Source organism: Venturia canescens, chromosome 4 (assembly GCF_019457755.1).
Source record: "Venturia canescens isolate UGA chromosome 4, ASM1945775v1, whole genome shotgun sequence".
Classification (NCBI taxonomy): domain Eukaryota; kingdom Metazoa; phylum Arthropoda; class Insecta; order Hymenoptera; family Ichneumonidae; genus Venturia; species Venturia canescens.
Genome location: NC_057424.1, coordinates 14,513,179 through 14,538,025, shown reverse-complemented (window position 1 = coordinate 14,538,025; position 24,847 = coordinate 14,513,179). Strand labels below are relative to the sequence as shown.

The following is a 24,847-nucleotide window of genomic DNA, read 5'->3' as shown; positions in this document are numbered from 1 at the left end:
TTAAATTTCATATTTCTATGTACGATACGACGAAGCTTTCGACTTATGAGCGTATACGGAGAGAAAATTTCACTAAAAACTACTATGGTGCCATAGAAGTAGGGTTCTATATCGTAATATTTATTAATTCTTAGGAACATGCATAGCAATTTTTTGTGAAGAGACTCGGTGAAAATTGATGAGTGGTGTCAAAATAAATACATCGGTACACATGTATACGAGTATATTATCGCACAATCGCGCGAATGAAATTCTGTTAAGCAAAACGGCATAATAATTCTACTTGACAGTTCATCATCGAGTCAACATAAATTTTACAACATTTCCTTGGTGAACTATGTTAGGAAAAAATAGCACAGTTTAAACCTTTGTCACAGCAAAATACGCAATTGAAAAATTTTCATTCAGAATTGACTTGGAAATAACAATATTTTTGGTAGCCCAATACCATGGCAGCATAGTAATTCTTGCTATTTTTTTCTCTCCGTGAATAGAAAGAGTTTATTGCAAAAGAAGAAGAAAAACGTTGTCACGTGGGTTTTACCAGTGAGATTGAACGAAAATCACGCGTGGTCAAAAATGAGAGAATTTTCTATAATGTTCACGCTTCCTTCTATATTTATGAATGCACGTGGTAACTCAAGTTCGTGTTTTTCGATAAACTTATTCGACCTCTCTAGATAATAAAGTTTTTAAACGGTTGACGCATAATATCCGTAATCACGTCGTTGTAACTAGAATTTTTTTTTTTCAAGTGGCCTTGCTATTGGAGTCGAGTGTAGAAAAAGTAGATTTCACTAAGCCTATAAAAGTCTTGAACGTTTAATAGCAAGCAGCATCATCTTCAAGATCGTGGTGGCTTGAAGCAGCGTATTTGCGGTAAGAATAGTGAGAGAAATTCTTTGGGCAAACATGCTCGTAAAAGGCTATAAATAAATACTGAAAAAATGAATATTAAAGAGTATGTACGAGGTGGAAAAATAAATATTAACTAAACGTGACAATTCGTATTGACAGACTCGAGGTAAAATGATTGGACTCGGCAAACGATTTTTATTGATCGTTATAATTTCATTTCTTGGATCGATCGAGACCCGTCAAACGATAGCGGAACTTTTGAGAGTAGTTCGGAGCATAAATTCGTACAACGATGAGCCTGATATACCGAGCGGCAAGTGCGGGGATCAGATGAATCAGCGCCATGAAATATCAGCTTATTTGACGCGCACATGTGTTTCGAGGATCGTCGATCGCCAATCAATAACAAGCAACTGGCTGACTTGTCTGAGTCTACGGGACTGTCAAATAGAGGAGATTCGTTATGGATCTTTCTCAAATATGGCGAATTTGTATTACCTCGATCTGTCGAAAAATCGTATACAATATTGTGATTTATTGTCTTTTGGGGGCCATGAAAATTTGCGAACACTCATTGTAGATGAGAACGGTGCTAACGGCATAAACAATCGTGGCTTAACGATCAATCGGGCTGATTTTTTCCCACGATTGGAGCATCTTTACATACGAAAAAATTATCTCAATCGTTTGAGGATCTCGATTGGTCAATGGTTTCCGGTTCTGACTCATCTCTATCTGTCAGACAATCTTTTAACCTCGGAGTCCTTGAACGATCTGACAAGTGTGCCGATTTCTTTGACGCATATTCATTTAGAACGTAACCGCATACGTCGTGTGGAATCGTCCTTAATACGCAGCCTCCGTTACGTTTTTCTCGATGGAAATGCAATAAATTCAATTTGCAGGACAAATTGTTATGAAAATTGTGTAGATCTTCGAGCAGCTAACGAATTACGATTTTTATCGTTATCCAAAAATGAGATCAGCCGGGTGGAAATTGATAGTTTTGTGGATACTTGGAATTTACGGAGTTTGAATCTCGATCGTAACAAGCTAGAATCATTCGCGATCGGTACTTTTGATCAGTTGCGACAGCTCGAGGATCTTTCCTTGAGTCACAACCTTCTGAGATACGTGCCCATTTTACATCACGCCACTGTGCTCACGAGTCTTACTTTGAATTATAATTATATCGATAGAATTCAAACCGATGCCTTCCGCGATCTTTATCGATTGAAATGGCTTTCCCTGAATAACAACCGCTTGAGAATTATCGAGGAAGGTGCTTTCCGCAATCTTCGGTCACTAGAAGATCTCGATTTGTCGAATAATAAGCTGGATTACTTTTCCCCTTTGTGGATTGACTCCGAAACTCCTCTTCGAACTCTCGATCTCCGCAATAACCGATTCACCACCTACGATCATCTTTATCTTCGTAATTTATTGTTTCTCAACGATCTTTACATTCAAGGCAACCCATTGGCCCGTTCACCTTCCTGCTACGATTTTCCTCGCAACGTCAGTGTTCACGGGGAAAATGGTTTGATGCTTAATATGAAACCATGTCGTATTATTTGTACGTAATGAAATAATCACTGGCGTCTTAACCGAACACCAATCGAGAGATAGAGCGACACAGCAAACCAGAAGATAAAAATCATACGTTGATAAAATATTTTTCCAACGCATATCTACGTTTGACTGTAATTAATTGTGACCTTTGACCACCAAAAAAATGTAATTTTTCAATACGTAAATCCATGAAAAAAATATTTTAAAATCCTATATAATAAAAAAACCATAAAATTCATTGTTCAAAATTGATTGATGCAATTATTTATCCTACTACAGATCTGTGCTGAGAACATTTTTATACTCAAAGTTGGAAGCAACTCGGAAATAAAGTGAACGAATCGATCACATTTATGTTATTTTTGGAAAAGAAAAAAAAACATTTTTTTTTCTCTCATTTATTCATTCGTATCGAATGCGAAAAAGTGGTTGTCATATGCAAATGCATTTATTATGTTTTATAATTTAACAATCAACCTTCGTTTTTTGTTTGTTTTAAATGTACGGAAATTTTTGATATTAATATTTGTTTGCCTCTCTAAAAAACAAACAAATTACAATGCAGTCTTTTCATTATTCGATCGATGACCCAGAAATTATTTGCGATAATGATGCTTTAAAAATTTGATAAAATTGCCATTACGTATAGCAGTGAATATTTACGCAAGCGTATTATCATTGGAAATAGGTCCCCTGGTAAAAATACATAGGCAGGTCAGATATCCGAGGAACATTGATTTCTTTATGGACTGCAAATCTTTAATGAACGCTGATATGTTTTATCATTGAGATATATGATGAAATTAGCCCGGAAGCCCCTTCATGGACCTTCCTCTTGGAATAGTGGGCAATTTGAAACAATCCGATTAACATTTCTTCACGAAATTGAAGAGGCTCAAAATGTTTCTATGAAAAATTGAGGTACAAATACAAAAATTGGGTATTAAGGGGGGGGATCCCGCTTCAAAAAGTCGAAAAATTTGATTGTTTTCGGGAATGTAGTTTAAGATAGACGGAAATAACTCAGCATAGCGAACTTTTCGGTATAGTTTCAAGGATATTTAAAAAGTACTAAAACGTTTTTTCAGTGTAAGAAATACTAATTTGTACATTGTTGATGCTTAAAGTCTGATTGTCGAAATTTCTCAGCTGTATACAATGTGGAGATAGTGATTATTGTCTGCAACGAAAATTTCATATTTTTTTTTTTCATTTTCATATATTTCCTTCCATATAAACTTATAAAAACCCTAAAAAATTTCGAAATTCTGTATTGATAACACGTTGAAGTGATGTTCTTCGTCTTTAGAAGGCGTTTTATATAAAATTTGGTTTATAGTTCGATTCAAGTATATGCATGCGAAGGTATTCGTGTGAAGTGGTCTAACGAATCCAAAAGATTACTATCTTTCCCAGTGCTCACTGGTTACCATTCCATTTATTTGAATTTCAGTATTCATGACTTCATTAAAAATTCAGGCCCATGCAAATTTCAATCTCAATAAATAATCGGTTATACCATATTTGCACGTAATTCCAAAGCTAAAATACTAGTTATTTCAATGACTCGGTAGTTAGTAATCAATCACGCTACACGCCCAGGTTAGCCTCGCCACGTCTCCAATGTGTCGAATCAAAGCCAAATTTCAAAGTTCAATTTCAAATGAATAATATTTCCCAAAAACTAGGTCGAAAATCGTTTTTTTTTTCTGAGACCGTTGGATAGCTCCGAGCTCGAAGTGCTCAAATCTGATATCTGTATATCTTATGCGTTTACATTGAGATGCAACATAATTAGTGACCGGAAATCGAGGTTTCCTATCTTCCACTGCGAGAATCCGTCACGGAGAAAATCTGCTAATAATTTATTCCTGGCAATTTATACTGAATTTTCGTGACGGAAATAACCGACGTATGAAGAACTATGCATTGAATATTTTAATCAAAACGAGATGAGCCAAGCCTCGTAATAAAATTACCTTCAGAATATCCGTGCTATTTTCGTTTGAAGATCTTTTTTTATGAGAATAAATCTCTGTTATCAAGACCGACGCGATTAATAATTATATTATTGATAAGTAATAATAATAGCAATGATTAAAATATAATTACAAAGTAAAAATTAGTATAATTACGATGATAAGTAATTTTTCATAATTAATTATCATTAAAGTAATTTATTTAATTATTTTTATAATTGATTATTCCATAATCAATTCACGAATTATTGTCATTTATTATCATTGATAACGACTATCGTTCTCAGTACTGTTTTAATGCTAGTGAGATATTCAATTTCAAATTAATATCTTTCGTGGTGCCATATAAAAAATTGACTTTCTCGTGAGATCTCCTGCTGGTTGGCCCCAACCCTCTTCTACCTAACCCTAACTTGGGGTCTACTCACTTGGGGGTCTAAACGACCCCATTTTTCGTGTGATTCTAGAAAAGTGTGAGTGATCAGGGTTAAAAAATAAAAAGATTATCATGACTCCCAAAAATTGTTATAACCGCCGACTTACTTAGTAGAATCATAGCCTTGTACGGTTAATATTTTGAAATTTTTCGATCGACTCCCATGCAATCCCAAAGTTTTTTTACTCAATATGATGTTGAAATAGGGAAACTATTGAGTCGTTTTTAACACGTGAATTGATAATTATTTGGTCGGTACACAGTGACCCAAAAACGAAATCTTACGACAGGGTACATCTGCACAGCTGGATAATGTTTGTTATTCCATGGTAATAGAAATGAATTCTTCGTCTTTTTATCAGTAAACGAATATTACGAAGGACGTCAAACTAGCACACATATCTGAATAAATTCTAAAGCCACGAATAATAAACACGAAATCAATGACCTGAAAAATTTTCGTCCGTAGGTTGCCAAAGACATTGTATACTTATAAGGGTAAAGCACTCACACAGACATTAGAATTTTAATTTTCCAGGTCCCAAAGTACACCTATTTCTTCATCCGCCAACAATTTTGTTGGTTTATCTTGATTTTTATCTTTTATAAAAACGCACTATATATTCGATCATATTATTCCTTGTACATCGCAAGTTACGGGTGTATAAAAGCGGCGGAAATCAACTGTCGTATCATATTTCCCATCGAAGTTCGTACTCACCGTCATCGGCAAAGTGCTCTGTAATATTCTTTCTGATCGGTAAGAATAAAATTTTACATGGACAATATAAATGTAAAATTCAATTTGATTCACGGGAGAAATAATCACAACTCGAACTCAAAAAATTATTAAAAAATAATTTTATTGAAAACTAAACGATATACGTCCGTTTTTAATCACGAGTGGAAAATTTCTCTTCTTTTTTTTCATGCCACGATCGTCTCTATTAAAAAAAAGTCTAATAACGCCATGCTTTGCTGAGTTGACAAACCAATTGATAATTATCATTGAAAATATGAAAAATTTCGATTCTTCAAGTGAATTTAAAATTGTAACTCGTAATTGTTTCGGTATTTTTTAGATTCAGTGAAAATATTAGAGGCAACAATGGGCTCTCGTGTTCTGAGGTTGGCCCTTCTGGGTTTTCTCTTCGTGCAGGTAAGTTCGAAACTTTAAACGATCAACAAATTATAGCTCATTCTCATGATATTATATTTGATTTTTTTAGGTAGCGCTGTCTGCACCGTACGACGTGAGTTGTTTTATTACTTGAAAACATTATTTCATTTCGTATCCATTAATGTGAAAGTTTGATTAAGTACAATGAAATTCCACGTCGTTAGAAATTCGTCTTTGTAATTGATTCCATCGTTAAGGGGATCACCCCGTGTGACAGTCAGATTTTTTGGGGTCTTTTCGCGATTTTTCTGCGGCGAGGAATAAAAACATAGACTTTTGAAATTCGAAGGGTTTATTTATTGGTACTTTAACTTTATAATAGAATTTTTTAACTCCGATATCTCGGGTAGATTCGATTTTTAAAATAAATAATATAAGAATTAAACATTAAGAAAATATTTCGTTCAGATAAAAATGAAAATTACCAATAAATGATATAAAAAATTTTTCTGACAGTCGGATGACGTGACGGATGAAGATCTGGCGAAAGCACGAGAGGAATTCGTAAATATCAGTCCGAATATACGTTACTTTTGCAAAAAATAACGGAGAGCCAAGGTTTATCGTGATATTTATCTTTCAGATAAACTATAAAACAGATCGTATAAAGGATTTCCAAAATTCGGTAAGTACGACAAGTATAATGAACGAGTTCACTTTCAAGGTCACATTCAAATAACCAAATATCAGCAAAACGATCCGTTGATGTGTGGAAAAAATATCTGTCGTTGATGAATTCTCCCATTCCAAGGTTTCTTCTAATCTATCAAATGCTATTAAGGAAGTTTTTTTTTTGTTTGAAGCGAAGTACGACAAAGTAGAACTTGATTAATTAAAGAAATTTTTGGAAAACCCAATCAGAAATTTCTAAGAGAATTAATATCACTGTAATCTGGATACTTTTACGTTGTTCCATAACATTTTTACAACGTCTTATCGCTTTTTTATCTTCCGTGCTTTATACATCAAAGAGAACATCCCACGCGAACAAGGAAAATCCAAAATGTTCTTGATTGTAAACCGGAAATTGAATAACCATAAAAGTATACAATTGTATGTATTCGTAGCTAAATCTCGGTAGCAACAAAATAAAGAAGGCATTCATCGACTTAGTAAGTATTTGACTTTATGTATAAAATAGGCCCTTCGCGATAACGCAACTTTAAATAATGAACGTTGCTTTGTAATTTACAGAAAAGTCAATTGATTCACTCGAAAACGGATCTCGGCAAAACGGTGAGTGCATTTTCTCTACATTCAATGATCTTTCAACACTGCATATCGAACCGCTATTGCATCCCTTGAAAAGTTTTTTTTCCCACACGACGTTCCTAACGGGTCATCGAGATGAAGATGATCCACGAAATTCTCGCTGAAATTCTAATTCTAATTATTTTTTGGTAACGAAAAACATTATGTTTGATCATCGTTTTTCGTTCTTGTTGTAGATAGTGAAAGGAGGTCTAGACTTAGCTGCTGAAAAGGTAGCAGTGGTAAGTATTTTTTCAACTACTTCCAACTTCTATGCTTTTAAGGTGCTTGTGCACGTGAGAGCAAATTCTGAATGTTGCTCTCGCAAGCGTTCTCACGACTGACTGAGAGAAACACGCCTGCAGTTGCTCTCGGCAGCGTGTCCACTGACAAGTACTTCAAGAGTGATTTCACTCTCACGTCGTCAGGCACCTTTAATAAGAGCTTAACTAACAGATTTATTTCGAGTTTCCGCGTCTAAACAAGCAAAAGCAAATCGTTCACGAATATACAGAATAATTCGTTTGTCGTTACTCTCCGGACGACCGACTTCATTCCGGAAAATTTCAATCTGCTACCCGGAAAATATTTATAGTAAATTTAGAATGTAATTGTACATGATTTCATTTTGGGGCCGATATTTTTTATTGTGTTATTTGTCTTGTTGGTGACGTTATTTTTTTTAACAACGTTTCAAAAAACGATAGTCGGCCAAATATGAGTGATATCACTTGGTATTAAAACATTCCATGATTAATAGTGTTTAACTTAAAAGTGATCCATAAAAATATCTGTTAGGGTAAAAAAAAATGTTTGCCTAAATAGCGCTGAACGAAGTGGGGTTTTTCTGTCTACAGGGCACGCAGATTATGAAAAGCGGTGGGGATATTTCTAACGCGGTTGTAGATGGTTCTTTCAAAGTAGCAAAGGGGCTCACCAAAGCCGTGAGTATTGCAGAAACGAAGTGAAACTTTTTAGCCTGGGAGAGAGTAACTATGAAAATAAAGAAATAATAACTGCTCTCTCATTGTAGGGTAAAGCAGCGATCGGCGTCGTCGGAGACGTCGGCACAGAGGTAAATTTATAGATAAACAAATATTTATTAAGACGAAAAATGTTGGATTGTTTAACTTTTTCTTTCGTACAAACAGGTGGTTAAAAAAAAATTCAATCTTGCTAACGAAGGCATTAAAGTGGTAAGTTATTTTGGGACATTTATATCTAGCACAATTGGATGAAAAAAAAAAAAATTAAAGTTACGAATGAAACGAGATTTTTTCGACAATTTTTAGGCCTCACAGGGAATCCAGAAGGTCGGAGAAATAAAAATACAGGTTATTATCAAGACATACATGTACTTGAGATTATTGAAAAACAGTAAGGATATTTATAATTGTTCAAATATTTTATTTTCTAGGCTGTCCGAAATTTCAACAGTTCCTTCTTGGTAAATATTAATAAAAATGAATTAAAATCTCCCCGGATAACAGTTCAAATGATGAAATCCAACTAAAATTCTTACAGGATGGCCTAGGACGCAATACAACAGATCTGATTTCTAAGAAAGTGAGTATCATTGAAAGAACTAAGAAACGAATAATCCAGAAAAGTTTGTAATGTTTTATTGACTTTATTCGGTTTGAAATTACATTTCGTTAATAAATCGAACAGTCTCGTGAGGCATTGAAAAGGTAAACATAAAAAAAAAAACACTCATTCATCGAGCAATAAGAAAAACAACGAAATTCGATTCAACGATTGAATGACTCCTTCAATTATCCCAAATCATGAATAATACAGAAAAACTATTTATTTCGAGTTATCTTGTAAGCATCAGAGATTGAATGAAAAGAAACGCCAGAGTTGTAGATTTAAATTGAAAAATGTTGTTTTATATTAAAGCCAAATTTCTGTATTTGTTGCAGTTTTCTACTTTGTTGGAAGAGAAAGACAAGTTCATTTCGGAAACAGGGCGCAACGCTGTGATGGCTGTGACATCGTTGCTCGATTCATCTTCAAAAGAGGAGCCTTCTTCGTCTTCTGAGCCGCCAAGGACCCTACCACCAGTTGATTTCAGTACTGAAATTCTGTTGCCTACAAACCGACCATCAGTCCCTCCAATCCACAACATATTTGGTGTGGAAAATTATTTTCCCCCGTCCGATCCAAGTTACCGGGACATCGTTGAAGATTTGCCGCCTTTGTGAGGCGCTAGAGACTCGATCGCCATTGTAACCCAGTACTAGGACTGAATTGCCTGTATACGCAACAGTCGTCACTTCTGAGTACTCCCCCTAGGATGATTGAACGATTATTTCTCTTCGTTAAGTATACTTCAGTTACTATACAAGACTTTCATTCAAGTAAGATCTATTACGTTCACCATATTACAAGGAATACTAAGGCGCAAATCGAAAAGTACCATTATAAATAATCAACACTTTTTTCAACTACTTATTGCCGGAAAGAAACTCAGATGTGTATGAACAAATAACCTTACTGAACCGGCGAAACCTTTTCAACAATTGTATGTTCTTCTGATGTTTATAGTGAAAAATTAATAAACAGCAGCAAAAATGAGATTGCATATGACGAATTTTTTATACAAATCATGTTTCAAACCCGAGGCGTTATATTTACATTTATAATACAACATAGTACCGAGAATTCTGAAATAGATTGCTGTTAAATCGTGCTCCTTTCTTTTACTATGAAAATTATAACGACTGGTTTTTCTAGCTTGGTATTTTTCGAAGGATCTTATGCAAATGTTGAGCATAAAAAGAGACAACTCCAACACTTGTTATGAATAAGTTTTGTGCCTTATATCATCGCGAATAAAACCCTCGTACTTTTTGCCATTTGCCTGACAGGCCTTGAGAAAATCTGGTTCTTAATCATTCGCGTTTTTCTCACTATTCTTTTACTCAGCAACAGTGAATAGTTAAGATTGTTCGACGGGAATAGTGAATCGACATTGACGTTGCAACTTTAGCCCTCTTTGCGATACAAAAGTACAGAAACTTGAGTCAAATGTCATTTTGTCTTTATAATCAACATTTTTATGAAAAACACAATACATAAAGTTCCCATATCAAAATTATCAATAACCATGAGCGTTTCACAAAGATTTATCGGAAAGTTTGATCGTCCGAACTCGAAAGAGTGTCGACAACTTGAGAACACGTTATGGCAAACTTCAATTTTGCCATCACACATCCCCATCGATCTGCATTTTTCCATAAGAATCTTCATCTCAGGACTTTATTGTCGGAAATTTTCACGTTATATTTTTCCACTGATAATTGTCAAATTTTTCAAAACAAAAAACATTTGTGAAATGCCGAAAGCCTCGTTAAGAATTCTTGGGTTGAATTCTTTCTCAATTATACTTGCCATGTGGTTGGTAAAAAATTTATTGAATCATTAATGTTACTATACCGCATATTACTTGCGCGCTAAATTTATCCGGATTTCGTGTGATTGGCAGTTAGTTTTGTCGGCACTTTTATCACTGCTCGAAAGAGCAATGATTTTTCGGCAAAATCATTTTTCTGTTGAATGGCTGATGGTACATCACTTTGGATTTACTCCACCCCGGTAAAGAAGAAAACCTACAAAATTGAGAAACTCGTCCATGGTATTTGAGCGATTTCTATGGCAATTCTCATCGTGTTCTGACTGGCGAAGCTCTCCGTCAACTACTAATAACGCTCCTGGAATCTGACGTTTGAATATTCGAAGTGTTGAAATCATAAAATTCATATAAATTTAAGGAATATTCATACCTGAATAGAGTCCTCGTTGCGTACTCGCAGTAAAGAAAACATAATTATCAAGCACTTACGAAATATTTATTGCAACTGGAAAATCAACGAGCGCATCGTGCTCTGCTTCTCCTCACTCAGTGTCTTTGCCTCTGGCTCTTTCGCCCCTGTTTTTTCCACGTCTATCGATGCTGCACGCTTCTGCCTCTGCCTCGTCAACCTTTGTCCCCTGCGCTTGTCCTGCTGCCTCGACTTATTCTCTTTCTGCCTTTTTTTTCTCCCCTACGTATTCTGCCTTTGCGTCTTCAAGTTATGCCTTTGCCTTAGTCTCTTCTGCACTTGCTGTAAAAAGACTGTGGTACCGACTCGTTTGCAAAGTTGCAGCACGCAGGTGAGTGTACATATCTCAGGTCGGCTCTAGACTCGTGAGAGTATCGACAGACTGTTTTTTCCCACTTCGAGCTTGAAAAAAAGTACTTTTGTGATTAGTACTCGACTGTGAAAAAAAATCATGTTCCGATAGTTCACACTCTGTGTCGATGATTCTTTACTTTTTATGTGAAACATGCTTTTTTATACAAAAATTCGGACACGTTTTCAGGAAAAGTTGCGAATATGCGAATGTAAAAATTAAAAATCTGCCTGCAACAATCGCCCCTATGAGAAAAATATCCAGAAGCAAAATCAACAACGAAACCATTTAATTTTATATTCACTTTATTAAAAAAAAAATGGTGCTAAGCTCAATTTTCATTAAAAACAATAAAATGAGCAGACACTGCACTAATTCTAGCAACTCGAGGCTGAAAATTATAAATAGTAACGGTTGGATGTCTGCGATCTGAATAAACGCATCTGTAGCTACGATCCTCCAGGTTCACTACGCCACCAATTCTTGCTGGAATTCTGTCAGTTTTTCATACTAATAAAAACGAAAAATTTATTTGAAAATCAGCGTTCCAGGCGACTCTTCTGTTCTCCATTGCATCAAATAAATTCGGGCATAAGAACGTTCGAGTATTTTATTCATATTCTCTTGTGCAGTATTCACTTGCCAAAAAAATGACTTTTTACTATCGTACAAATCAATAAAATGAGCGCGGTAGTGGCATGGTAAACAACGCCAAGTATATCGAATGAAAATGATTGAATATATGCGAGATACCTGATGTCACTACGATTCTCCCAGGAGAATTATGAACCTCCTACCGCAACGGGTGACTTCTCACCAAGGCAAACTTGCACACGATTAAGGGAAGAATGACGATGCGAAATGACTGGGAATAAATAAAATCGTATTCCACAGTCCTCTCGTTACGTAATCGTGAGTCCAAATTTGAGGGGTCGAATTTTTCATTACCAACTTTATCGAAAAAAATCACTCATCAAATTTTCAGCTTGCAGGGTGTGGTCGATAGATAATAAATCTGCCCATAATTATAGAATTTAGAATTTTCGCAATTTTACAATTAAAGTTTCGCTACCTTAAATTAACAGTACAGAAAATATCCGAAAAAATTGGATCTATTAGACGCGTAAAGTTGGCCGCATCGCTGTCGGTAAGTCTCATTTTAAATAAAATCGTACATTTTCAAAAATGTATTTTCGGACTAGAAAATATTTTTTCAATATTGCCATTCGCAGAGAGGTGGAAAATCTTTTTTTTTTTTTCAATCGACTACTGTTAGCATTTGCAAAGCGCAGCTTTGGTAGGACGTGAACTTTCCGAACCCCTGCGGGGCTGGGAGAAGTAAGCGGGTAATCCTTCTTTCTTCTGGCCTCTCTCCCTTTCTCTCAAATTCTCTTTAGTCCCTTCTTTCTCCACCGTCTCTCTGTGCAAAGTTTCTCTCTTTTCTTCTTTCTCTCGTTCTCCTTTCCCGTTCTCCGTTCATACAACGCTGCTGTGAAAACGTATGAAAATACATATATAAAAGAGGACTATGTGGGTTTTCGGAAGCCGGGCGAGAACGATGCGAAACACAGAAAGCAAGTTGCGAGGAAATGGGAGAGAGAGAGAGAGAGAGAGGGTGGCAGGGGGTTGGAACGCATGCGCTGCACAAGGGGTTGGTAAGCTGGCAGGGAGATGGTACGAGAGAAACATAGTGAAGGTAGAAAAAGAGAGAGGGAGAAGGAGAAAAACAGAGAGGGTGAATACAGAACGGGCTGGGGGTGTCGTGTACGATAGAGAAAGAAGGGGCGTTGCGTGGGTGAAGGAAGGACGAAAATATCGGTACTGGAAGCATGAGAGAGAAAGAGAGAGTAGGGGAAGAGGAAGGGAGAAGGATAAAGAAAGGCTGCAAACGGTTCCAAGTCCGAGGCGAGGCCTCCCGTATAGAGCTGGCTAGCTTGACTCTCTCCTCTTCGGCTGGCTCTTTTGCCCACCGGCCCGATGCAAACTCCAGTGCTCCCTCGAACGGCGGCACAGTTCGAGCTCTTTTCTCGCGTTCCGTCAAACGGTTAACGAGACGAGCCTCGTGATGGGAGCTGACCGGCAGATCGTAATCGGCAGCGAGTTATTGCCGCGGTAGCCGCGATTCTCTCGTCGAACGCGATCAGACTTCGAATAGACCAATTAAAAATATATTTTCTCAAGAGGGCCATTCGAGGGATGAAGTGAAAAAAATAAGGGGAGGGAAGAATGAAAAGAAGCGATAAAAGAGGATAAAAGCTAGCCAGTGCGCTCGTGTATTTGTTTGTTCGTGTGCGTTACGTTTTCGAAGTGAATGTGCTACGGAAAAGGAGAAAGGAAAATAAATGAAAGGATAATTGGCCAGGAAATCTCGAATGCCAGTGAAAAGGGAAACGGAGGAAAAGACAAAGCAAAAAAGTCGGATAAAGGACGTCGTCGAACGCGCGGAGTGATATATAATTGAAGAATTGGAAAAAGCCAGGATGATCGCCATTATGAAGTAAAATCATTTGTTTTCGTGCGGGGGCGGTGGGCCGGGGGCGCTCGGTTCGGAGTCGTCGAGACGCTTCTCAAAGAGCATTAGCCAAAAATAACGGGTGAAAAGCCCCGATAAAGATATAATCACGATTGGAGGGAAAAGTGTGAAGAAATCGAGGAGAAAAGGATCGTCCCGAACGGACCAGGCCGGGGAGGCCAAGTGGAAGATTTTTCATTCATCTCGTAGAGATGAATAGAATGGGAATGATGAGGGTGGAACGGTCAACGACGACGGTGTCGTAGCTTATCGAGATTAAAGATTTACGATCTCGGATAAGGAGACGAGTCGGAAAAGGAAAAACGAGAACGGAAAGAAACAGAGGGAGTTAGTGTGCGCGCGCGCCCGTGTGTGCGTGTGTGTCAGTGTGCGTCCGTGTGCGGGCCTATGTTTATGCCTGAATGCGTGGATGCATGTATGTCGGTGTTTCGAATAGAGAGAGGGAGAGAGAGAAGGAGAAGGAGAAATAAATAAAAATAAAGCAAGGATGTCAGGAAATTATTCAGTCAAATGCGAAGAGGGTTTGGTGGTGCCGCTATGGAGTCCTTCGAACAATTTGAATCTGATAGATATTATATTCCGCGGTATAGTTTACTTTCTACTTCTACTATATTTGTTTATCGGTGTGTCGATAATCAGCGATCGATTTATGGCCGCGATAGAAGTCATAACGTCTCAAGAAAAAGAATTGGTGGTACGTCGTCAAGGGAGAGAACCGCAAATCGTAGTCGTCCGAGTATGGAACGAGACAGTCGCGAATTTGACACTGATGGCGTTGGGGAGCAGCGCGCCAGAAATTTTACTTTCGATAATCGAAATATGGGCGAAAAATTTTCAAGCCGGAGAATTGGGCCCCGGCACGATAGTCGGATCCGCGGCCTACAATCTATTCGTTATCATCGCACTGTGCGTTTTCGTAATACCGAACGGTGAGACTCGCAAGATCAAACATCTACGGGTTTTTTTCGTCACAGCAACCTGGAGCATATTCGCTTACGTATGGCTTTACATAATACTCGCTGTCTCGAGCCCCGGTGTACTCGAGGTCTGGGAAGGCATCCTCACATTCTCCTTTTTTCCTGCCACCGTGTTGACCGCCTACGTAGCAGATCAACGCCTACTCATTTACAAATATTTACACAAGGGCTATCGCATGAACAAACGAGGCGTTATCGTACAGGGGGAAGCTGGCGATTCGGAAATCGGTGTAGAGCTTGAAATAAAAGCACAACAAGAGAGCATCAATGGGATGGTTACTTCCGGTGAACGTTTGGGCGACGCGGACACGCCCGAAGCCCGCGAATTCGAACAAACTCGACGCGACTACATAAACACCTTACGGGAGTTGCGCAAAAAGTATCCGATTCTCAGCCTCGAACAACTCGAGGTTATGGCCCACGAGGAAGTGCTTGGCAAAGGACCGAAAAGCCGCGCTTTTTATCGCGTACAAGCGACAAGGAAAATGGTTGGAGCCGGTAACCTCAGTCGGAAAATTAGCGAACGCGCTCAAAGCGATCTCAGCGAGGTCAAGGCCGAACTCCAACGCGCTGAGGCCGAAAGCATCGATATCGAACACGTTAATGCTACCAGGGTCTTCTTCGAACCCGGACATTATACTGTCATGGAAAACGTTGGAACTTTCGAAGTTGGCGTAACACGTGTCGGCGGTGATCTCAACAAATCGTGCACCGTCGATTACTGTACTGAGGATGGCTCTGCCGAAGCCGGATCCGATTACGTTCCCGCTAGCGGCACTCTCGTATTCGAACCCGGTGAAGTTCGGAAAACTATCAAACTTTCCGTCATCGATGACGAACTCTTCGAGGAAGACGAACATTTTTACGTCAGGTATGTTTCATTCCTGCTTCTCATATCTTTCTTTTTAATTCAGCTAAATATAACGTTCTTCTGCTCGTTTTTTCTTCAACAGAATTCTACTCATCAAATGACTTTTTGGGTAATCCGTAATTTTATTCGAATATTTAGTTAGCAAAGCATTTGTTTTTTTTTTTTTTTTTCCAGGGAAACTTCTATACTAGTATTTTTAGAAAATTTGAAAAATATGTGATTATGGAATTAATTTGGGCTAGAGGCTCTGAAGCGTGAGAAACGACCATTGCTTCTCAAAAATACGTGTCACCGTGAGCTTTCATGATTTTTTTCAAATTTTTCTGTCGAGCCGTTTCGAAGTTATGGAGATTTGAAAATTTGAAAATTCGCAATTGTTGACTTTTTGTGTTGGAAATATATCGAACCTCCGAATTATTTTTTGAAAAATTAAACGCAGTGATTTTTATGTTAAAAATCTCAGCTTTTCGATATAAATATTTTCAATATTCCCCGGTACCAGGAAGATCCCGAAAATGTGATTTTTCTACTAATGTATCATTTTTGAAATTTTTTAAAATATTTTTTTTCGAAAAGTTCAGACTTTTTTACAAAGAAACAGTGCTACTTTATTTTGGGATTCTCAAAAAAGCATCCATAAAACAATTAAGTTGAAAGTTGTCTTATGCGAAGTATCGGTGCATGTGTGCCGTGCTGCCGCAACGCTCGTCACGTCGTTTATCGATGCCTCTTAACTCGCTTGGGACTTTTATTATCGATTGAATTTTCGCCAACAGATGTTGAACAATTTCTGTTCGTTCCGTCACAAACAAACTGAAAAAATCTTGCTTTTCTGGATTGTTTTTCAAGACAACTCGGATGAATAATAAATTCTTGTAGCAGCCTTCTCATTATTTTGTGGAGAACGAACTGAGCAGGAGTTTCATCAATGCGTGAATTTTTCGCATCATCAAATATAGTCCCGCAGCTCATCACGCACAAGTTAACATACTCGAATCTCGTCATGCGAACTGGCTGCATATACGGAGACGAGAAGAAACCAACAAAATTGCACGTAGGAGGCTTAAAACGATTTAACGAATTCCATTTTCAACGAATGTCATCGTCCCTCGGTTCCGGATGACGCGAGAATAAGCTAACGCTTCTCGTGTATTTACTCTGATATGATGAAGCTCGTGTTTACGAAGTATTCCACGCGATTTCGCGTGGTCAAGAGTTACGATACGAAGAAATATTCAAGTTTTGGGATTTCCGGTGAAGTTTCAAATGCCGATGGGTCTCCGACGAATGAGAACGACAACGAGCTCAATTGCTCTTTTTGTATTTTTCATTCGAAATTTTCGCTAATCACTCCACGCGATTGCAACTTTCAAAGTCCAGACTTCCTCACTTCCTATATAGGCACTTCTCTCTACCCACTTCAACTCACTTTTTTACTTTTGTTCCATCGAGGGTGAAGAGAAACTGCGAAAAACTTTGTGGGCACGGTCGGCAACTGACTTACCGACTCGGGCGACAATGCGAATTTGCTCAAGCAAGGCTATAATTTTACGACACTCGATACGACGATTCTGTGACCAATTATAGAATGATTTATCTCAGGAAATCGTTAATTATTCACGTGCTCGACCAATACATTAGAAATGAAGAGGGTCAACTCGGCAACTGATTCGGTCGGATTTAAAATTGGTGAATTGGTGCTCAAATCGATTGGAACTCATCACTTGGCCGAGCGATAATTTCATGGTTACAGAAAAATAGTTTTTTTTTTCTATCATGTCTGCCTTCGTAATAGTGTTTTCGTGCAGTGTTTAATCTACGAAAAGTTATTGCTTATTGCTCGACGATTCGTAATTGTTCACTAAAGTTTATAGCAAGACAAGCTCAGCGAGCAGTTTCGTGCAGTAAAGAAAAACAAAAGATGTTCCTGCAACCGCGAGGGTTTGAGAAAACTCGGCTAATGCTTCCCCGCTCCGACGGGGGAACCGAACACAATTATAATTGCTTTTGAATCTCAAGCTTAGAAGGATCATACGCTTCATGAGCTTCAACACATTCCTGCTCGCGTCAAAAAATCAAAGTTCTTCCAACAGTTGTAACTGCTTAAAGCCGTGAGATGATAATCGAGAAATTAGTGAGACGTTTTCGCTTCGTGGGTGGTTCAACGGAAAAAACTATCAGAAATTTTACAAAAGTTACAAAAAACTTGAGATATTAATCGTTATTCGATTTTGTATTAAATGATAATCTCGAGTCATCGAATTTCATTGCTTGTTACAGTCATTGTCAAGTATAGCATTAAATATTAAGAAAAGAAAAAGTAAATAAATTGAATTTTGCCAGACCTCTTCTATCGAAAAATTCAACTTTTCACGAAAAACGGAAGCCGGAAACGCTTCATCCAAAGATTGTCTAATTTGATGGCAATCACAGTAACTGTGCAATTTTAAAAGAGGCCGGGAATTGAAAATTGATATTTGACATATTCATTGGTGATGCGAAGGGAAATCATGCAATTATTAAATACTTATCAAAAATATTTCATATTTCATTTCGTCTCTCATTATTTTGACGCCAAAATTACCACAATCCTTTGAACTGGAGTGAAGTAAACCTTCAGGAGATTAACGTTTGATATCAACGTGACCTTTTGTCGCTAGATTTATTTCAATAAGTAGAAAAAACACAAATGTACTGACTAAACGTCAACGTGATTTTAGAGAGTTTCATGCAAGACGTGAATAGTAAAAAAAAAAAAAAAATTTTAATGTGGAACGTGACTCTGAACTTATGCACGAATAGAATGAAAAACCTTAAAAGACGTTGAGCACATACAAAAAAGGTTTCAAGTTTAACCCGTAGGCACCACACTGATAAAAATTTGCACCTCCAAAAATAAAAATAAAAATAAAAAATAACAGGTTTTCAAAATTCCTTTCTTCAATTTGGCCATTTTTTTGTAATAAAAATTTGCTTTTCATTTTTTTAAATGATTGTAATCGATTACTAAGGAATTTTTACCCCTAAAAAGTCCCGTTATAAGATTAATTCCATACATTCATGGATGAAATAAAAAGTTTTGAACAGTCCAAGTGCAAATTTGCACTAGTGTGGCGAGTGTGTGATCTCAAAGGTATTGTGGTGTCTACGGGTTAAGAATTTTTAAAAATACGATTAATAACCAGAGCCTGATTAGAATGTATTGCGTGCTTGAAAAACAAACCGTGCTGTACACAAACAGTAATAGAAAACCGTACTGTGGCTCTTAGACACGCGAAATTAATCATACGTGATTGCGAATAGTGGTCACCGCTAGTCATAAAAGGTAGATGAGGAAGAAAGACGAGGGTGGGCGTGAGCGAGAACCACCGTCCCTCAGAGGATGTTAAAATAATTCTCAAGTTCCCTTCCGGCTAATAAATGGAGTATGTGCAACTGCTCTCGTAGCTCCGCCACGTGGGCATGTTTGAAACGCCACTTTTTTAAAGCGTATTATGCTGTGAATCGTAATGAGACGTTACAAGTAGAATTTTCTTTGTCGCAGAATAAATATTGCCGAGCCCCCGACGATTCGACGTGGTTTTCGATTATGGCGGCGAGTTTACTCGCCCTGAGTTTTTCTCCAAACAATAAAGTCCCTATCTCAAAGTCTTAAAAATTTCTAAACTTCTTTTTTATGTCAATCGTAATATTTCTTGACGCTATGACTCGAGAGTGTTAGAAGTACAGAACGTGAAAAATGTTTATACGTCGATGGCGGACTAGTAGTACGTCCTGAAAGAAGCAAAATAATTACCGTTTGGGAGCGGTGCTTCTCGTGCGTTTCGTGTTGAAAAAGCCCATGCAGAAACTCCCCACTCTCAATCTTCCGATGCGCCTGTCCCATGATTCACGAGCCTTCGTTCCCTCATTCTCATCGTCGTGCGATAATTGAACCATCTATCTTCGGCTCTGGCCTCTCTCGCGAATAAAAACTCATTTTCTTACGTCGTAGAATTTCAAAGAAGCCTTGGTCCTTGAAATTCGTGCTTTCTCGTCTTCAGGAATGTCCAAAACCCGTAATATTTTCATCTCATTCTGCATCGTATTTTTTCAATGGAATAAAGAAATCGAATCTTAGCAGCCGAATATTCAAGCGCCCTCTCCCATGTGCTCTGGCATTTCGTAGAGCCCTGTGTACGGGGAACATGGCCGCTCAGTCCCAGTCAATTTGCTAGGCCACGCCTCCGTGTTTTCATCCCGAGTAAACACGATAACGCGATTTCTTCTAGTGGCAAATATTGCGTTATTCAAACTATTCGAATAAACATATTTGTACTTGAGGCGTATAGGGAGTTATTGAGAACTACGGAATTTGATATGTTCCGCTAAGCGAGTGTGATGACAAATTGTGATGTGCTTGTGTGTTCCAGACTGACGAATTGTTCGCAGCCAGCAATGCTCGTTTCACCGAGTCTTGCCACGGTGATGATTCTCGACGACGATCACAGTGGAATATTTGGCTTTCCGGAACGAGATATCGAGCTCGTCGAGAGTGTTGGCCAATATCCATTGCGAGTTGTACGTTACAGTGGAGCACGAGGGCGGGTCGTACTCTCTTATCGGACTGTCGAGGGTACTGCCAAACCTGGCAAACAATATCAACACAGCGAGGGCAGCCTTACATTCGAGGATAATCAGACTGAGTAAGTTGTTTTGTTTTCTGCCATTAAAAATAAGCCATGGAACACATCCGCAGCTTACAAATTTTCACTCGATCATGAAGGATCCCTCGCAATCTCACGAGCTTGTTTAGCCCGCTGGAATAAGCTTCTGAAATACAGATTTCGTAGCGTATTTACAGCGTATCGAAGCATTCGGACAGTTTTTTTCTTTCCCGGTGAATTAGACAGAATTTTAGACAGATTTTCGCGAAACAAGACTAATTTGTTCCGTGGCAGATATTTTCCAAAATTCGAAATTGTCTCCTACTTTTTGCTCTCATCGTGAAAACTCGTTTCGCTCTTTTCACGAACTTTTTTGTGAGAGCTATTCAGTTCGTATCGAATCGAGGCGAGACCGAGCTCATTCGAACGCTGAACAAATTTGTTAAAAATTACCGTCCCGCTGTTTCTTCCCCGCGCATCTTGTCCCGTGATTGTGCCGCTCCAACGCGAACTTGGTAATTTTCTATTATTCGAGGCAAACCGATTATACATAATTTTTCGCAAAATTTGAATGTGAGAATTTCCGTGGCACGAAGTGGAAACGTATATTTTATTTTCCGCGGGTTGACAATAAAATGAGGCGGGGGGAGCGAGGTGAGTTTGCAAGAGCTGCAACTGTAGTGGGCGCAAATGTGGTAACGAAAGCAAAAGAGAACGGGAGAAGCGAGAAAAAACACACGAGGCGTAAGTGGGCCAATAGGGGGCGGGAAGCCCCGAGAGTGCTTTGGCGTAATGTTCCGGCAGCCCCGTGAGCTAACCCTCTCAGACTCACCCTCGTCTGCTACATCCATATATGTGCCTACACCAGAGCTGCTTTAACTCCTCGACTGCAATAAAGTCTCTCGGAGAAGTGGCTTGCCAAAAATTCGAATCTTTGGAAAAGTATTGAAAATAATGTTGTCTTCAGTACGATTTTTAGTGTGTGGCGTCGGTAGCAAACGTTAAAATCGTTCACTTTCATAGTTAAAAAAAAATTTTTTTTTAAGGTGGAGAATTCTACTCCGACGAAGAGTATCACACTCCGTTATTCATTTTTAAATCAATAAAGTGAAAGACTTCGTTGAAAATCATTTGTAAACTATGCAACTTTATGGTTAACTCGATTTTATGGTTTGGCGAGACAAGTTTACCTCTTCGTGTAATGCGCTTAAAGCCATGTTGCTTTCAGCAGTTGCTAAGAAACATCCGAGAGAAAATTCGGAATTGCTGGACGCAGGGATGTGTGCGGATATGACAGAAAGCTATTTGCACATGAAAAAATGTGCAAATTCTGGCACAAGGCCAAACAACTTTGTTGAATTTACTCGGAAAAGTATTTTCTCACTTTTTGTTGTACGTGCATCCGAGATACGAGACTGTTTTTGAACGAAAAGGCTTTTTCTGTACATTTTTGATATTTTATTTGCTCGTAAACCCTCATGAGCGTCGTTCATTTCAATCCACTTGAGAAACTTACGAGATACGCAAAATGGAAATTTCCTCAAAAATTCCTTCAAAAATTCCTGATAATACACAGAACACGATTTAACATTGATTTCGTTTTTCCAATATTTCAATATTTCAAATAATCATTTCTGGTATGAAGAAAATATTACTGCAGAGTGAGGATTAATCGTCTAAAAACTTGTGGAATCCAAAGACAGATTATTCGTCGTTTGAGTGAGAACGATTTATTTTTGCGCCGAATAAGATGCTGGCCGGAATATCATGAATAAAAACCCAAGAAAATGGTAATGTTTGATGGCAAAGTTTGAAGAGAGAGGGTCGATAGAACTTCATTTCTCATGGAAATTCAATCTTCATTGAGAATTGAAGGTTTTGTACTCTCGTCGCCCTGAGAGCTTCGGTGGGTGTTGAATGGGGTTGTATTTTAGCGAGAGGCGAAGTAAAGGGTTATGGAAGGGAGAGTTCGGTCACGGTTAGACTCATTTGAAAGGCGAATTTGGTGAGGACTGTGACGGCTTTCAACGAGAAAATTGAAAATGGATCTTTGGAGGTGCCCGGATGGATGGACAGAGAATCTAGTGCTTTTAGTGGGGGCAAACGAGGGCACGCTGGCATATAAAAGAGATTTAAAAAATGAAGGAAATAATGAAATGAAAGGAAAAAAAGAACAAGAGAAAATTTAACAAGATTTTGTTAAATTGTCATGAATTCAGACATAAATAATGGAAGCGATACGTTCAATTCGAATTAAGGGGGAGTCTTGCTTTGGAAAGTGAAAAAAATCGATTCTTTTAAGGAATGTTTTTAGAATAGACGCGGTGATAACTCGTCGAAGTTTCTCAGCTGCGTACAATGCGGAGATCGTAATTATTGTCTGCAACAAAAATTCCAATTTTTTTTCCATCTTCATATATTTTCCTTCCATATGAACCTATATAAAAACCCGAAAAAATTGCGAAATTCTATATTTACAGCACGTTCAAGTGATATTCTACAGTAGAACCGTTTTTTTTTTCAAACTCGCTAAAAATACAGAATTACGCAATTTTTTCGAGTTTTCATCGGTTCATATGGGAGGAAAATATATGAAGATGGAAAAAAAATTTACGCAGCTAAGAAACTTCGATAATCAGACTTTGCACATGAACCATGTACGAATTAGTATTTTTCACATTAATACAATCTTTTCATACATTTGAAATATCCTTAAAACTATCCTGAAAAATTCTGTTTACCTGCCCAGTTTTCTATATCTTACTCGGTTTCGCTGAGGGCCAAAACGCGACAAATTCGTAGGTCGTGATTCACGTAGAATAATTTATATGCTTCATCGCAGATAATTTAATTGTAAAACAATTATAGCTGTGCCCAGACCATTATAGTTATAATTGTATTAATTATAGCCATGATTGCTCGCCTATTTCAGTGCTCAGGAAGTAATTTAGCTTCATTATTGAAAGGGATATGGCGTTGCAAAAGAGAGATACAGGAGAGAGAGGGTGGGGGGGGGGGGGGGGAAGAATGCAGAAAAATAAAATCAAGAGATTGGAAGTGAAGCGTTAGAAAATAACTTCCAAGCTTGCACGTCAGATCAGTTAGAAGACTCGAGTCGCATTTCCGGGAGACTGCGTGGGTCATCGGCCGGCTTCGGTCATGTCGCATGCGATGTGTGAAAAACGTCGTCCGAAAGTAGAAAAGAAAACATCGTAAGGGAGGAAACAAAACTCCGCAATGTTTGTGAGGCTGTGGCAGTCCCTTGACTATACCACAAACTTCACGAAACAGTTGCCATACATGCGAAATACTTTCGTCCTTTTTCCCATTTTCTTTCGCGGTGTAGAAATTCCAGAACCACCCTCGGAAGTAAAAGTAGAAATTCATTGAAACAGCAATGAAACATATGCCAAATAAAAAACGAGGATTCGGATACCGGAGCCTAGAAATTCCAGCTCGACAGAAAGCGACTTACCGCCGCACACGTATAACAAATATTTTCGCATATTGAATTAAAAAAATAACATACTGAATATGACTGAAAATAATTATATCTAAAAATATATAAATAATACGGCTGATTGCGTGAAGTGAGCAACTATTTTATCACAGTTCTGTTCACGACGTTGGCGCGTACGTTGACAAAACGGGAATCACAGTTCCACACATGAACGCATGAATAGTTGTATGAAAAAAATAAAAAAATTTTTAAACTGAAGAAGTGATGTCTAAAGTTCTAAAATGGGTCATCTGTATTAGTGTTCCATGCAGCCCCACATGAAAATACGATTCTCTCTCTCTCTCTCTCTCTCTGTCTTTATTTCCCTTTTTGATATCCCACTTTTCGTTAACTTGTCGCGAGTAACGTTTGCACCAGTTTCCAAAGTTCACTCTCCAGTTCTCCAAAGTGGGCGTCGTTGATGAGCCATACATCAGAGTCTCTCAAGTGCCACAGAGAGAGAGAGAGAGAGAGAGGTAGAAACGTCACCACGAAAAGAAGCCTTTCAAGCTGACATCTGGCTCCTCTCAACCCTCAAAGGTAGCGATAGAATCTAAAATATGTATTGTTCTTAACCGTGCAAGTGCGAAATGAAAACGGCGCAGAGCGACGACTCGAGTTAAGGAGTTTCGGTACAGAAGTCTAAATATTAAGAAATTGATCAAATTTGGTGATAATGTTCTTCAACATCAAGTGCGAAAACAGAAATTTTTTCAAAAGTGATCAATTACTCGATAACTGTGTAGAAGAAAAATCTTTAAAAATTTGTATTGTCAAATTTGGCACTAAAGAATATGTTCACCAAATATTATAAAATTCTGAACTTTTTGAAATTTTTTATGTTTTTAGCATGGTTTAGCATGGCA

General features: G+C 38.1%; 3 protein-coding genes across 4 annotated transcripts in view; all 3 read left to right on the top strand.

Moving 5' to 3' along the window:
* Positions 1 to 772: 772 nt before the first annotated feature.
* LOC122409516 (protein artichoke-like) lies at positions 773 to 2,678 on the top strand. Its single transcript, XM_043417145.1, has 2 exons — positions 773 to 879; positions 1,018 to 2,678. Exon 2 carries the CDS (start codon positions 1,030 to 1,032, stop codon positions 2,440 to 2,442), a length of 1,413 nt encoding a protein of 470 aa, XP_043273080.1. The 5' UTR covers positions 773 to 879; positions 1,018 to 1,029; the 3' UTR covers positions 2,443 to 2,678.
* Positions 2,679 to 5,226: 2,548 nt separating this feature from the next.
* On the top strand, positions 5,227 to 9,858 carry LOC122408875 (uncharacterized). Its single transcript, XM_043415960.1, has 15 exons — positions 5,227 to 5,605; positions 5,928 to 6,004; positions 6,075 to 6,098; positions 6,482 to 6,529; positions 6,609 to 6,650; positions 7,093 to 7,137; positions 7,220 to 7,261; positions 7,474 to 7,518; positions 8,134 to 8,220; positions 8,310 to 8,351; positions 8,428 to 8,472; positions 8,569 to 8,610; positions 8,694 to 8,723; positions 8,801 to 8,842; positions 9,202 to 9,858. Exons 2-15 carry the CDS (start codon positions 5,954 to 5,956, stop codon positions 9,481 to 9,483), a joined length of 867 nt encoding a protein of 288 aa, XP_043271895.1. The 5' UTR covers positions 5,227 to 5,605; positions 5,928 to 5,953; the 3' UTR covers positions 9,484 to 9,858.
* A 3,566-nt stretch (positions 9,859 to 13,424) lies between these two features.
* Positions 13,425 to 24,847, top strand: part of Calx (sodium/calcium exchanger 3) — a 90,329-nt gene continuing 78,906 nt past the window's right edge. Inside the window, exons 1-2 of one of the 2 annotated variants that reach the window (XM_043415896.1) lie at positions 13,425 to 15,836; positions 20,249 to 20,521. In XM_043415896.1, the coding sequence (XP_043271831.1) occupies positions 14,476 to 15,836; positions 20,249 to 20,521 (1,634 nt within the window). In that variant the 5' untranslated portion in view covers positions 13,425 to 14,475. The remainder of the gene's footprint in view (positions 15,837 to 20,248; positions 20,522 to 24,847) is intronic. The other variant, XM_043415895.1, reaches the window with a different exon arrangement.

Excerpts from the sequence above, each read along its gene's own strand:
- LOC122408875 (XM_043415960.1), top strand. The coding sequence starts at position 5,954 with ATGGGCTCTCGTGTTCTGAGGTTGGCCCTTCTGGGTTTTCTCTTCGTG. Across the intron at positions 6,005-6,074 it reads TGGGTTTTCTCTTCGTGCAG|GTAGCGCTGTCTGCACCGTA; the intron begins GTAAGTTCGAAA and ends TGATTTTTTTAG. Across the intron at positions 6,099-6,481 it reads CGCTGTCTGCACCGTACGAC|TCGGATGACGTGACGGATGA; the intron begins GTGAGTTGTTTT and ends TTTTTCTGACAG.
- LOC122409516 (XM_043417145.1), top strand. The coding sequence starts at position 1,030 with ATGATTGGACTCGGCAAACGATTTTTATTGATCGTTATAATTTCATTT.